Source organism: Rana temporaria, chromosome 5 (genome assembly GCF_905171775.1).
Source record: "Rana temporaria chromosome 5, aRanTem1.1, whole genome shotgun sequence".
NCBI lineage: Eukaryota > Metazoa > Chordata > Amphibia > Anura > Ranidae > Rana > Rana temporaria.
The window spans coordinates 147,623,994-147,639,928 of NC_053493.1; the positions used below are offsets into that span (position 1 = coordinate 147,623,994).

At 43.6% G+C, this 15,935-nt stretch overlaps 1 protein-coding gene across 2 annotated transcripts in view; it reads left to right on the plus strand.

The window, feature by feature from the left end:
- The window catches only part of TBX20 (T-box transcription factor 20), a 70,903-nt gene that overhangs the window by 27,797 nt on the left and 27,171 nt on the right, over positions 1 to 15,935 (plus strand). For both annotated transcript variants that reach the window (XM_040353234.1, XM_040353235.1), the window contains exons 3-5: positions 218 to 382; positions 5,709 to 5,817; positions 8,079 to 8,237. In XM_040353234.1, the coding sequence (XP_040209168.1) occupies positions 218 to 382; positions 5,709 to 5,817; positions 8,079 to 8,237 (433 nt within the window). The remainder of the gene's footprint in view (positions 1 to 217; positions 383 to 5,708; positions 5,818 to 8,078; positions 8,238 to 15,935) is intronic.

The following is a 15,935-nucleotide window of genomic DNA, read 5'->3' on the forward strand; positions in this document are numbered from 1 at the left end:
AGTCTGGGCTCGACTTCCATGCCAGCTACTTGGGAATACCCCGGTAAGTACCAACTAGGAATTTGAGAAGATTTTGTAACCCATTCTATGTGGGCTGTATTATATAACATTTCTCACTATAAACATGTTACTCTCTTTATGTAAAAGCCATAGTCAGTGTAATTTTTTGAAGCATTTATTTATTATTACCTAATATACTCTCTGTTTATTTTTCTAGGAGAATGTTTCCTACCATCCGGGTGTCATTCTCTGGAGTCGATCCAGATGCCAAATACATTGTGCTAATGGACATTGTCCCAGTGGACAATAAAAGGTACAGATATGCCTATCACAGGTCTTCATGGCTGGTGGCTGGAAAGGCAGATCCTCCTTTACCTGCCCGGTAAGTTGTTACACTACCATAATTATAAAAAATATTAAAAATTATGATTTTTGAACATGTATAGTAGCTGAAATAAATCAAAAAATGTCAACTTAAACGTCTTACTTCAATGAAAGTATTTTATGTAGTTTTGCACTTAGCGGGGAGGGAATAGCGCCTTTTTCTATTTGTACAAATTTGTAAAATTAGTATTTTTTATTATTAATGTTATTATTATTGTTGTTGTTATCTGTGGCTCTGTTGGGGATGTTTCTCAATCTTTCCTGTTAGGACAGAAAATGATGAGAAATTGCTCCAACAGGGACAAAGAATCAGCCTGGACAATGCTGGACAATCAGCCACATCCCCTGCAACATCTTATCCCACTGTACTGCAAGCAAGCAGTGTCTACATGAGAGTGGCAACTCTGCTCTGAATTTATAAGCAGAGCAGTATTGTTGCCACATCATCACAGGAAGCTGCATTAGGTGGACTTCACTGGCAGGATTTATAAGTATTTATGGAAATTTTCAGGGGGACTAACCGAAAACTGTAAGTGCAGATATACTTGTAAAAAAGGGCTGTGGCACATATTTTTTGAGGCAAAAGCTTTACTTTATCATAAAGCTTGACTTGCTGTTTTTTGGTTAGCAACAATATTCATTTCCATGCATTAACATATGTGGTTACCTGGTTACATGCTGCTCAAATAGTCCCTAGCCTAGTACAAGCATGCATTTCAGGAATTTTGATTTCCCTTTTTCTGTCAATCATCTCAGAAACTAGTGAAACCAGAATAATATAACTTGAATTGTCAGCAGGAAGTCAGTACTGGCATCATTCATTACAAAAATGTGTAAGAAATATTTTTTAATAAAACATATAAAAACTCGAAGCCCAGTAATCATTCCACCTGTGACAGTGTGGTAATATCTGAAAAACATAGCTAATTAATGGCCTCCAAGGACTACTTAGGGAAATATTAGACCATTGTTTGTGCCGCCAAAAATAATTATACATGTTAATGATTTACTAAAGGTCTGATATACATTATATTGTCAAAAGTATTGGGTTGCCTGCCTTTACTTCTTAGTCCGTAGGGTTCAATATTGAGTTGGCCCACCCTTTGCATCTATAACAGCTTCAACTCTTCTGGGAAGGCTGTCCACAAGGTTTAGGAGTGTGTCTATGGGAATGTTTGACTGTTCTTCCAGACGCACATTTGTGAGGTCAGACACTGATGTTGGACAAGAAGGCCTGTCTCGCAGCCTCCACTTTAATTCATCCTAAAGGTGTTCTATCGGGTTGAGATCAGGACAGTCAAGTTTCTCCACCCCAAACTTGATCACCCATGTCTCATTCAGGGGCGGACGAAGGAAGCTGTTCCCCTGCCGGGAGAAGACAGTGGTTATCGCTAGCGGCTATACCAGCCTCTAGCGATAATCACAAGAGAATCTGGCAGGCTTGTTGCACCCAAGTTGATCAATCAACTTAATACATTCAGCCTGCCCATGCTTGGTTTAAATCTTGGCCGGTTCCTACTGAACCGGCAAAGATTTGAACCATGTATAGCTGGCCTAACATTTTCAGATCATTTAGCAAATCAGCCTCAGTGAGGAAAAGTAGTGACTATCCCCTCACCCTCACTCTTCTTGTCTTTCTGTTTAAATGAATGCATCTGAAGAGACATTCAGGCATTTTTTAAAGCGGTTATAAAGCCTGCTTTGTTATTTTTATCAACAGGCAAACCTATAATAAGGCTCACCTGTAGGTAAAATGAATATCTCCTAAACGTGCACTATTTAGGAGATATTTACCTTGCATACAGCCACTGACGTCAGCGGTGCATGCGCTCTGAAGGTCTGGCATACTGTGCCAGACCTTAAGAGCTTCTTGCTGGAACCGAGGGCTCCTGCGCGCATGCCCGGGAGTGACATCATTGCTGCTCCGGCCACTCACAACGTCGGAGACTGCGATTCCAGAAGAAAGGACAGGAGAAGATGTCAGCCCTCTCAGCGGTGACTGAGCACCGCTGAGAGGACTTTGTTCTAAGATGAGCATTTCATATTGTGCAAGTATGCAGTGCATACTAGCACATTAGGCCATTGTCTTGCATTTTGTTTTTCAGCGGTTTACAATCACTTTAATTTCTGCCAGTTACACAGTTTCAGTCCTAGAGTGACAAAGCTTGCTCACCCTTCTGTATCAGGCAACAGAAACAAGAGAGGACTGATAATCAAATGCTTTTAATTGTATATTTGACAGCCAAAAAGGAACCAAACAAGAGAAGCTCATTGTTAGGTTTTGCATATGCCTTTAAGTCACTGACTTAAAAAGTATGCTTTTGATTTTATCGGTCCAGATCTACTCTAGGTCACTGAATCAGATAGCATTTATAGATGGAGTTCAGCAATGGCAACCCCAGTATTTCTCTTACCACATGTTTACCTTAAATCATTCTTAAAGACAAATAAAAGGTTTCCTTAATTACGCTTTAAATACTTATGTTGAATATCCTACATTTCAGATTTGATTTACCCGTCTGTGGCTATTGCTGCTACAATAAACCAAAGAAGGTTAAAATAAAAGAAATTTGGCCCTTATTATTATCCTAAATGAATTCAGATAACATTGTCCTTAAAGCCATTTCAGTCCTTAGAAAAGATATATTACACAGATTAAGCTCAAGAGAGTATTGGAATAATGCTAGCAAAATAGCAAAATAGTGCAATAAACTATGATGAAGATTTACTTTAATATAAACAGCAGGCATTCCATGGTAATTATGTTTTAAAAGCACTTACAGTAAATTCAGTACATGGCTTATGTAGAAAAAGTTTGGTCTACAAAATATGTTAGTTCCATAAAAATACAAATATATATATCGACTGAGGAATATTTCAGCACCACTCTAATAAAACAGGGTTATAACATTTTTCCAAACACAAAAGAAAATGTATATGCAGTACCTAACTACGGTACTTTAAAAGATAAGAGACACTCAGATTATTTTATCCACTGTAAAGTTCAATTACACATGTGAAATGTGTATTCAAATATACTTATACATGACTGTGTCATGTAGCAGTTTCGTATAATAGCCAAAATTGTACATTTTTTTTTTACATGGACGAAGAGATTTATTAACTGTACAAAAATGATTTGCATTGTGTCTGTATTGATTTAAGAGAAATTCCTATCTCTCTCTCTCTCGCTCTTTTCACTCCTTCACTCTTTCTTTCTTTCTTTCTTTCTTTCTTTTTCTTTCTTTCTTTCTTTCTTTCTCTCTCTTTCCCTCTCTCTCTCTCCCTCCCTTCTTTCTCTCTCTTCTCTTTCTCTCTCTTTTCTCTCTCTCCTCTCTCCCTCTCACTATCTTCTCTCTCTTCACCCTCTCTCTCCCTTCTCTATCTCTCTTCTCTCTCTCTTCACCCTCTCTCTCTTCTCTCCCCCCTCTCTCTTCTATCTTCTCTCTCTCTCTCTCTCTCTCTCTCTCTCTCTCTCTCTCTCTCTCTCTCTCTCTCTCTCTCTCTCTCTCTCTCTCTTACCCCTAAAAAGCCTAGGCTTATAACATCATGCACAGCTCTCTCTCTCTAACTCTAGTGAGAGTTTGACAGGAAGGGAGGGGGTGAGTCATAGGAGGGTCAATGAGAGCTGCAGAGTTGGAGGTGTGCCTCTGTGTGTCTGTGTAAATTCAGGAAGTGAACAGACAGCAGCTTTAGCTGCCCACAGTTAAAATGGATGCAGCCAGACTCAGTGGAGGGAGATTTCTCCAGTATAATTGTCAAGTACAGAATCACAGTATATATAAAATATTATGCAAAGTGGTTGAAGGGAAGCTTCAGAATAGAAAATATGTTTTTATTACAAACTATGTGAGCGGACTACAGTTCCTCTTAACCACACATGCACAATTAGACAATAAAAAAAAAACGTTACAGTTAATGGTCAGATGCCTCCCTACTTGTTGTTCTATGGCTAGTTTAAAAGAGAACCTGTGCTTTTACCACGAAAAAAAAGCATCAAGTTAATTTGCATACTGTACCCCTTTCACAGATGCATATACATATTTTAAAGTGGCTGTAAAGCCCTAAAGTTTTTCACCTTAACACATTCTATGCAATAAGGTGAAAAACCTTTTGTGCTGCAGCCACCTTACAAACCACCCCCCCCCCCCCTTTTTCATACCTAAGCCCAATTTGATCCAGGGATGTGCCCGAGCGCAGCGGCTCCAGCTGCTGTCGCTTTCCTCATTGGACAGATTGATAGCAGCAGGAGTCATTGGCTCCCACTGCTGTCAATCAAAAGCTGTGACATGGGAGCATGGCAGAGTTTTGCTGTCTGTGTCAATGAACACAGCAGCTGGACTCAGGGGCGAGCCTACACGTGTTTTTATGGAAAGCATCTTTTCGTGGGGGCACCCAATGAAGAGGAGGGGCATGGAGTGCTGGTGGGGCTCCCCAGAAAAAGAGGATTGGGGCTGCTCTGAGCAAAAGTTTTGAATGAAAAGTTTTAGGAAAAGTCTTAGGCCCCGTACACACGACCAGTTTCCTCGGCAGAATTCAGCTTCCGACCGAGTTTCTGGCTGAATTCTGCCGAGAAACCCGGCCGTGTGTACACTTTCGGCCGAGGAAGCCGACGAGGACCTCGGCGAGGAAATAGAGAACATGTTCTCTATTTCCTCGTTGATCTATGGGAGCTCTCGGCCCGCCAAGCTCCTCGGCGGCTTCAGGGCTGAACTGGCCGAGGAACTCGATGTGTTTGGCACGTCGAGTTCCTCGGCCGTGTGTACGGGGCTTTAGAAAAATTTGTAAAAAAATTCTCATAACTATTGAACTAAAGATTTTGTATGCTTTTAACGTTTGATTTTTGAATGAATGGACTTTACCAAATGAAAACCACCTACACTATTAGAAATTGGTTAATTTTAAGAAAAATGTTCATCCTGCTCCGTAAATTTTTCTCATCATTGTGGTTGAAAATGAATGTCAATTTGACCCACCTGCAACTTTTTGATAATATGAAAATTTTTAGAGAAGCAGTTTTTACTTTAATTTGTATTTATTTATGCAAATTTAGCACAATTATTATTTGTTTAATGGATTTATTTATGATCAATTACTGATAATCTGTGCCTGTCAATCATAGAAATCAAACAAGCTATAAATAAACTAAAAACATTCTGCTTTAAAGAAAACTATTAGGAAAGAATAAACTATCAAGAAAGAAAGAAAAGTATCAAGGAAAATATAAAAAAATCTGTCCGCATAAATGTTTGAAAGCTTTAATTGTATTTTAATAAAAAGCTAATGATGATTATTAACTATTTATTTTGTATTTGATAAACCAGATTATATGTGCATCCTGATTCTCCATTCACTGGGGAGCAGCTACTGAAGCAAATGGTTTCTTTTGAGAAAGTCAAGCTCACAAACAATGAACTGGACCAGCATGGGCATGTAAGTGTGTACATACTGATGGAAGGTCATATACAGTGCAGACACCAAAATAACACCAGCGCCATCCCAGAGGATTGCATTACTCACCCAACCACAAGTGCTTGAACAGATAAAAAAATTGGAGAGGATAGAGGTATTCATGTGTGATATGATTAGAGGAAGACGCATGCACAGTTTTTCAAGCAACAGAGATAGTAGAGTGTCTTGTTAATTGTCAAACATTCAGCACATATGTCTATAGTATTTGTAGTGTTAACACAGATATTCTTAATGTGCTGTGTTTTATGTTTAGCTTTCCACGCTGCCAACAAAAAGATATTACAAAACCCTAGGAATTCCTGAAAAACAGACCATAAAACATATGTGCATGCACACACACTTAATGGTCTAATATTTAGATATTCTTTTGGTTTTTATTATTTGTTATTCTGTCATTTAGATTTTCAAACCGAAGATAGGATATACTCAATAATTACTCATTGTACCATATTACCCTTAAACCAATTCTGGCTCACCAAAACGGTGCAAATTCAGTAAATATGGATAGTGGGTTTGTAGGTAATGACTGAGCTCTGGCCACAGAATTTTAAATCACATCTTTCATTCCAAATTTTAGGTCACAGCTCATTTTGACCATAATGCACTTATCTTCTTAATGCCATTCTCATTTTCCATACTACTGAAGACATTTTGGCAAAATCGTTTGCCCATTGTCAGGTGCCTTCAGATATTTGGGAACAGAGGGGCACCAGACTGAGTGCAGTATAAATCATATATTTAATAAAAACAAGTAGTAACTCACAGGTTAAATTAGATGAGTTCAGTATGTGGTGAAAATCGCCAGTCCTGGAGTCTCATAAACGTCCTATTTAGGGTCCTGTTTTCCCTTTGCACCCTGGGGCACTGGGGTGATCTTACAGGGATACAGAGAAGGCTGAAAACCAGGAAGCAGGAAATGAGAAGCAGCTGGTGGGGACTTCGCAGGAACAGGAAATGGGATTATTCACAGTGGCAAGGCATGGTAATGCATTTTGAAGCTACAGCTTCTTCATCAAACCGTGATTGGCTGGCAAACCTGGCAGTCTTAAGTACAAAGTATCTGTATTTAAGACTGCCAGGTTTGCCAGCCAATAATTGTCTGATGAAGAAGCTGTAGCTTTAAAATGCATTACCATTCCTTGCCACTGTGAATAATCCCATTTCCTGTTCCTGTGAAGCTGCTTCTCGTTTCCTGCTTCCTGGTTTTCAGCCTTCTCTGGATCCCTGTAAGATCACACCAGTGCCCCAGGCTGCAAAGGGAAAACAGGAGCCTAAATAGGACGTTTATGAGACTCCAGGACTGGCGATTTTCACCACATACTGAACTCATCTAATTTAACCTGTGAGTTACTACTTGTTTTTATTAAATATATGATTTATACTGCACTCAGTCTGGCGCCCCTCTGTTCCCATTTCTACACATAGCCCATCGCTTCACTCTAAGGGAGCTTCCCCCAGGTGCTAATCATACAAGATCTCAGATCATTTATGAGCATTATGTTTTAAACAAATGTTTTAATATTATGTGTGCTTACTCACACACATACACACATTTTATGTATACCTATATTCCAGTTGCTATATCCTTTAATGTTATCACCATATCTAGCGCCGCTGTTCACCCCTGCCTTCAGATATTTAACAGATTTGCATTTGTTATATTTGTCTTTTTTGTGGTGTGATCTGCCTACAGCCTGTGTTCCCTCTGTTTTCAATGGAACTTTTAAATTCTAAATATCTCACATAATTAAAGGCACTTTGAGCTATTTTTATTTTGTGGTTTGGCACTCATTTGTAGGTCTATACTTTGAGTTGTTTCCAAGTACCAATTGAAGGAGGCTTGAGTGTTTGAGAGCTGCCTCACTAGAACCAGCGAGCTTGTTTGATGAATTCCTTGTGCTTGTACCATTGGAAATTCCAGAGCTTTTCAATGTGCGTTTTTGGAGTACACACTCTTCTGGGATCAACAGTCTAGCGCACATAGGCATTATATGAAGAATTCACTAGGAGCATTATACACATGCACACAATGCCACTTTGACACAATGAAATTGAACAACTCCTCTGGCCACCACTTGTCAAACAGATCTGAAAAGATGTGCTGGATGCCCCAGGCTTGCATGTATTCCATAATCAATGAATAATGACAGAAACAGATATGCCAATTTTGTTTAGTTGCTCAATATCGAAACACATTTTTACATTTAGTATTGGTCTTTTAGATTATCCTGAATTCAATGCACAAGTACCAGCCAAGGGTCCATATTATCAAGAAGAAGGACCACACTGCATCTCTACTGAATTTAAAATCAGAAGAATTTAGGACATTTATCTTTCAAGAAACAGTTTTTACTGCTGTCACAGCCTATCAAAACCAACTGGTAAGTTCATGGTCATACAACAATGAGTAAGTGATTACTCTTATATGATACAACTCTCATCATATACACATTTACTATGATATCAAGATCAAAGTTTTTTTTGCAGGTAGTGCTAAAAAGAAGCAATTAATAGCCAATGTTTTTAAGTTCAATTTCTTCTTAGTGCTCCTTTATCAGTAATGAAGTCATGTCAAAGCATATTACAAATATCTAGGGGCGTAATTAATGAATGTTGGAGAAAAAGCAAGCAAATTGCCATGGATAAAAATACAGCTATTCATAAATCATTTGAATAAGTACATTTTCCGCCTTTTCACTTCTGTTGCTAAGGGTATGATTCAATTTACTTTGTCATTATTAGATAAAGGATAAACACATTACATTTTCAACAAACTATCTCATAATTTTGGATTTAAAGGTCAGGTTTCAATCTAAGTAGTCAAACCACTATGACAGAGTTGACGTGCAGGTCAAATGACATGCTTAGAGATGTCTTTTGATAGATATTTATATTTATTGCTGTCTGTGGGCCAAGCCATATGTAGCCCATGTTTCCAGCTTTTACAAACATGCTTAATAAGGCCTATTTTTTTAAATTAAATTCTTTATAAAAAATATAAAACTTTCAACATGCAAAGCCTATTTAGATTTCCAACGTGTACATCAAAAGCTTTAACAATCCATTTTATCCTGTTTATATATATTTTATGTTTATTATAAATTATGATTAAAAAATGGATTGAAAGTTACACAAAATATTAAACAGAATTAACAAATTATTTTTTGGACTGCATATACATTTCAAACTATATGTAAATGGATATTCTGTCACAAATCCAAAGTTTAAATACACTAACAAACTCTTTTTTTTTTTTTTTAAATTGTTTTTATTAAAGTTTTTACAACATACAGGAAAGAAAAATTACAACAGACAAGACAAAGACATACAATTACACAGCTCAATTGTGCATATAGTATACAGGAAATTTTGTGCTACAATTCACTACCACAGTGCGCTTCAGTTGCAATGACAGGCATGTAGGGAGCAGGGGTGCACCCAGCCATCAGCATGGCACAAACTCACATGTCGACACCTGAGACAAGTCCATATCAGCAGTGGGACCCATGCTAAGTGATAGGGGTGCTGGTTATATATAAAGATCAGCCGGCAGTTTCCGACTCAGCTAACCAGGCTCGCCAAACTTTATCATATTTCTGTGGACATCCACGGTTGAAATATGTATCTTTGTACAGGGGGAGGCTGGAGTTAACCAGACGTCTCCACTGCATCAGGGAGGGGGGTGTGGGTTTCTTCCAATGCATAGCAATATTCTTACGTGCATAAAAAAGTAGCAGGCTTATTAGTGTACGTTTAGCTGAGGATGGAACAATGTTTTCAACGATACCCAGGAGGCAGACCTCCATTGCCAGGGGCAATTGGACTGCCGCAACTTTGTTAACCAATGTTAGCACCTCCTCCCAATATTGTTTCACAACAGGGCATTGCCAAAAAATGTGAGAGAAATCGCCAGGGGAGGCGCTGCATCTCCAACACTCCGGGGAGTGCGCAGGGTTCATTTTATGAAGTCTATGCGGGGTGAAGTATGCTCTATGCACAATTTTAAATTGCACTAGTCTGTCCCGAACCGAGACCAGGGTGTTAAAGGGGAGGTCCCACACGTCATCCCAATCGTCCGTATCCAATGTGGGTATGTCACTCTGCCACCTGGATCTCAGCCCGTCCAAGGGAGGGAGAGACACAAAGATCAGGTAGGAGTACAAGCGCGAAGTGGGCTTTGCATCACAACCAAACCTAAGTGTTCTCTCCAGCTCCGACTGGGCCACGATGCATGATGACCGAGGAAATTGTGCTGTGAACGCATGTGTCAGTTGGTGATGTCTGAAAACATAATGTGGAGGTAGATTAAATGTGAACCGGAGCTCCTCGAAGGGCGTCAACTCATTTTGCGAGACAATGTGTGACATCAACTTGATGCCGCGTCTAGACCACGCAACAGGATCTGGAAGTCTATAGAAGTGGTCCAAGGTTGGGTTCAGCCAGATAGGAGCATTGGGGGAAACCTCGGTGGGTTTGCATTTTTCAATCGCTAGTCCCGTCCGCCATGCCCGTAGTGTGGTAAGCATGGAAGGTGTCAGGGGGTACGGCGCGCGTGGGCCCCGGAACAACAAGAACCGGAGGGCCTCCAGCGAACCGACCACCGAGGCTTCCAGGGCAGTGGAGGTGTTAGTCCCGTCCGGGCATAACCACCAGGCCGCGGTCACCAACTGGGTCGCCAGAAAGTATTTGTAGCAGTCGGGGAACGCCATTCCCCCCTGCGTCCGAGGCCTCATTAACGTTGCTAATTTATATCGCGGCGGGGAGGCGCCCCAAATGAAAGAGGAGAAAATTTGATTTAGTTTGCAAAAGAAGGACTTGGGCACCCACTGAGGGGAGTGGCGGAAGAGGTATATAAACTTTGGGACGATTTTCATCTTAAGGAGATTTACCCTTCCCCAAACAGATAGCGGGAGATTTTCCCAGGCCTTAATCCTCGACTGAGTCTCCAGGAGGACTGGGGTCAAGTTTAATAGGATAAAGTCTGTGGCCAAGGCTGAAACATGTACTCCTAGGTACTTAAATGAGTCAACCCAACAGAGAGGATTATCAGGTGGGGAAGTAGACCTGGCTGCCTGGTCAATCGGGAAGAGCAGCGACTTGGACCAATTCACCCTGAGTCCAGTGACCAAGGCGAACGCATCCAGCACCGTCAGTGCACCCCGCAGCGAGGGACCAGCGTCATTTAAAAATAGCAGCATATCATCCGCGTACAGGGCCACCCTCTCCTCCAGCAAGCCCACACGGAGTCCTCTAATAAGTGGCGAAGTGCGGAGAGCCTCCGCCACCGGTTCAATGGCAAGGGCAAAAAGGGCTGGAGAGAGAGGGCAACCCTGCCTCGTTCCCCGATAGAGCCTGAAGGGGACAGATAGTCCCCCGTTCAGACGCACCGAGGAGGTGGGGGCTCTGTAAATTACCTGAAGCCAGTCGATAAACCGTAAGGGGAATCCCATTCTTCGCAACGTTTCCCATAGAAAAGGCCACTCGACTGTGTCGAAGGCCTTTTCGACGTCCAACGAGGCCACAGTCCTCGTTCCCACGTTTAGGTGCTGGGTATGTATGTTGGTGAAAAGCCTCCTGAGGTTCACATCCGTGGACCTCCGGGGCATGAAGCCCGTTTGATCTGAGTCTATTACCGTGGGCAGCATGGGGTATAGTCGAAGGGCAAGAAGTTTAGTCAGGATTTTAAAGTCGGTGTTGAGGAGAGCAATGGGCCGGTATGAAGCACACAGAGTTGGGTCCTTGGGAGGTTTGTATATCAGTGTCAAGTGTGCATGGTACATGGACAAAGGGAGATTCCCGTCTGTCAGGCTTGAAGTGTAAAGCTGGGCCAACAGGGGGGCCAAAAGGCCCACATGTGCCCTGTAAAAATCTAGGGGGAGCCCATCTGGGCCAGGCGCCTTCCCCGGTGGGAAGGACTGAATGGCGTTTTGTACCTCGAGGGCCGTGATCGGTCTAACTAAAGTCTCCCTCTCCCCGTCCGAAAGCCAGCCTAGTGCCAACGGGTCCATCAAATCACTCAGGGACTCGGGTCGGAAATCTGTGGGCAAACTGGAAGAATACAATGACTTATAGAAATCCCCAAAGGTTTGGAGAACATCTTGTTGGGAGGACACGGTTCCCCCCTTAGGAGTCTGAAGGGAAGAGATTGTAGTGAGGGGTTGGTCGTGCTGGGCCATCATAGCCAGCAAGCGACCATTGCGGTCCCCTTGCTCAAAGGCCCGCTGCTTGCCCTTGTGGATTTCCAGGCGGGTTGCCTCTGCCAGGTGCAGCTGCATGTCCCGTTGGGCCACCATCAGGAGATCAAAGTGGTCCGGGGTGGGGTCCAAATTATATCTGTCAGTGCTGTCAGCGGCGATGCGTTCTAGCTCACGAGTCTGGGCCAAGTGTTGTTTTTTGACATTGGCTATGGAGGAGATGTAGTGCCCTCTAGTGTATGCCTTAAAGGCATCCCAGACAACTCCGGGGGAGGAAGTTCCTGTGTTATGTACCCAGAACTCAGAGAGTAGGGGGGGTAAGTTTTCAGCTATGTCAGGGTGAGTGATCCACTGCGCTCCCAGCCTCCAAAGCGCAGCACTGCGCGATGTCGGCGACCGGAGCTCTACAACCAAGGGACTGTGATCTGACAGCCCACTAGATAGATATTCCGCCCCCAACACATCCGCTAACAGTGCGGGGTTGGAGAAGGCCAAATCTATCCGAGACGCCGTCTTGTAGGAAGCCGAAAAACACGAATAAGCCCTCGCCCCTGGGTGCTTCCATCTCCAGATCTCCTCCAGACCCATCGCCTGAGCCCAGGCAGGCAGGTCTAGGGATCTATGTTTAGGTGGCATTGGTCTATCTAAATCCTGCGACAGTATAGAATTAAAGTCTCCCATTATCAGAACCCTCCCCGGACAGAACGGGGTAATCTTATCCATCACTTCGTACAGTAAAGCAGGCGAGAAGGGGGGGGGGATGTAGAGGTTAGCAATGATGTATCTCTGAGCCCAGAGCGTGAAGACCAATATCACGTATTTACCTAAGGGGTCTGTTCGGACCTCCTCAATCACACAAGGGAAATTTTTGTGAATAAGGATTGACACCCCCCTGGCATAAGTAGAATAAGTAGCATGTATCGCCCGTTGAACCCATGACTTTTTAAGAGTTAGGATCTTGCTGCCCATAAGATGAGTCTCCTGAAGCAGAACGAGCTGGGGTGAGCGGGTTTTTAGGTATTGGAATAGGGTGGCACGTTTGAACTTGGAGTTTAGGCCCCTGACATTCCAAGAAAGGATGGAGAATGAGTCAGGTGAGCGATCAGCCATTCGGTGGAATAGGCGGATAATGGAAAGGATAGCTATCTAGGTACACCCCAGGGTATCCCAGGGGCAGCAAGATCCCAAGCACATAGCACTGTACATTGCAAATATCCATGTATGGCACATTTAAAAGGCAGTAAAAGTCATTGAGCTTATCACACTGAACATACAACAAGAAGAACAACATTCCCAGGCACTGAGTGCCTATCCTACTATGTCCCGGCCCCCGAACAACGGTCAGGAGGGGCGGGAATAGTTTTTCCCCAAAAAACAGTCAAAAAAAAAGGGTGTAAATGAGCCCCTAAAAATTGGGGGCCCTACACAACAGGCGCCAGGTCGCCTACTTGGTACCCGGGCAGCGGGTATAGCACAGACCGACGGTCGGTGTCTAGGCTATTGATATCAAACGTGTCCAATCGCCAAAACAAGTGTGGGGGAAGAAAACTCAAACACAACAGCGGGGGGGGCGATTTACACAGGGGGGGGGGGGTAGCAACCTGGAGTGCCACCACGTCCTTGGGCCGAGAAGAAGAAAAATAAAAAATAAAATAAAAGTGTATCCTAGCTTGTGCACTGAGCAGCCACCGCTCCTATGGATCATAAGAGAGCTGAGTCTTGAACATATCAATGCATAGCTGCCGCTTCCCAGAGTCTATGAAGGAGGGGGGGGCCTGTGGGAGGTCGGGGTTACATAGGTAGACAGGGAGAGAAATGATGGAAGGTAATAATTAAAATACGAGGCAAAAAAACAATACAATTTGGGAATGGGACCACCGGCATATGCATAGGGAGCAGGGAGAGGATGGCGAATCTAGAGTCTAGTGACAGGAATCATCGCATGTAGGCCAGTCTACCCGCATATCCACCAGTATGGGAAGTGGGGGGGGAGGGGGGGGCAGCCCCGGTTACTGCAAAACAGGCCTGTGCGACACATATGGAGGGAACAAAAAAATAAAAATGTGAACAGCAATAAAAGCAAAAAAAGAAAAAGAAAAAGGATGCATCCAGGGGATGGGAGCCAGTGCAGGCACAGGGGCAGTATCGGAGAGGTGGCAATGACATCTCAGGGGGAGCCAAGTGGGCAACAAAGGAGGATACTTGCCACGCAGTGAAGATCCTCAGCGACTCTCCAGCCACGACATGGCCGCCTCTGGATCCATGAAGAAGCGTGTGCGGTCCCCGTCGATCACTCGCAACTTGCTGGGATAGAGTAGGCTAAATTTGAGGCCTTGATCCCTCAGGCATCTTCTCACCTCTGTGAAGGAACGGCGTCGGTGCTGCACCTCTGGAGAGTAGTCAGGGAACAACATGATCTTGGCCCCGTTGTAGAGCAGGTCTCTCTTCTCTCTGGCAGCAGCAAGGATACGGTCCCTGTCCCGGTAGTTCAGCAGGCGGAGGAGGAAAGGCCGAGGAGGGGCTCCCGGGATCGGAGGCTTGGGGGGGACCCGGTGAGCTCTTTCCACAACGAAAGTAGGCGGCATGGCCGGCAGGCCCAGGAGGTCAATCAGGAAAGTCTCAGTAAATTCAGCAGGCCTGGGGCCCTCCGCCCTCTCAGGGAGGCCAAGGATCCTAATATTATTCCTCCTGAGCCTGTTTTCGGTGTCTATAGATTTCTCTTGGAGGGCCTTAACCTGGAGTTGCAAGGCATGCAGGTCTCTGGAGTCAGCTCGTGTGGAATCCTCCAGCTGTGAGATGCGGCCCTCCGCCTCCGTGAAGCGGGCCCTAAATTTGTCCATGTCATGGCGGATCAAGCTGACATCCGCAACTAGGTGGTCAATTTTGACCATGACTGAATCCCGACCCTCCTTGATCGCCGCCAGAAGCTCAGCATGCGAGGCGGCGTGGGATGGCTGCGGATTATGGGAGGCTGGAGAGGCAGCCGACATCTCCTGTGCTGGAAGCCTCGTGGGCAAGATGGCCGCCGCGGCTCGATCCCCTGTCCCCCCGGAGGAGCGGAGCTTACCCGGAGACAGTGGAGGGGGTCTCGGAGTACCGGGTGCCTTCCTGCGCCCCAGGGTGTCAGGCTGATGGATACTGGAAGAAGGAAACAGCGCTGAAAAACTGCCCAGGATAATGGTAGGAGCGGAGCTCAGCTAGCACACGTCTGGTCTCGTTCACATCCCGGCCACGCCCCCCACTAACAAACTCTTTAAAGTAAATATACATAATGAGTTATGAACCCACAAAAAAAGACTCAAACTTCATAATATTAGATGTAAACAGAATGCTAAAGTAAGTGAAATGATCTTGGGCATTTGGCATGTCCTGCAGTACAGTGACACAAAAACACTTCAGTGAGCAAAAAATATGCTTTATATATTATTAGAATAATTAAAGTATACTTAAACCCAAGATTTATTTTAATATGTTGTAGCAAAGCAAGTACAGCTAAATTCCTGTTCATTCTACCAAACTGATATCTCAAACAATGTTATCAGCCTTCCCAGCTATTTTCTGGAACTTCAAGCACTCCTCTCTCCATATAATGGAGATAAGAAAAGGAGATGCTTTTAGTCCAAATCAGGAGAACAGCATAGGGTGACAAAGCTGCTCCTCCATTGATGCAGTACAGTGAGCAAGTGTTGTTAAAAAGAAAATCAACACTAAGAGAAGAACCTCTGGGGGAATCAAAGATGTAAAAAGATCTGTGGGTCCTAGTAGATGACCGATTTAGCAGTAGCATGCGATGCCAAGCTGCAGCAAGGAAGGCCATCAGACTATTGGTGTACATTAAAAAGGAGATTTGCTCAAGAGATAAAACTAGATTTCTAACACTTTTCA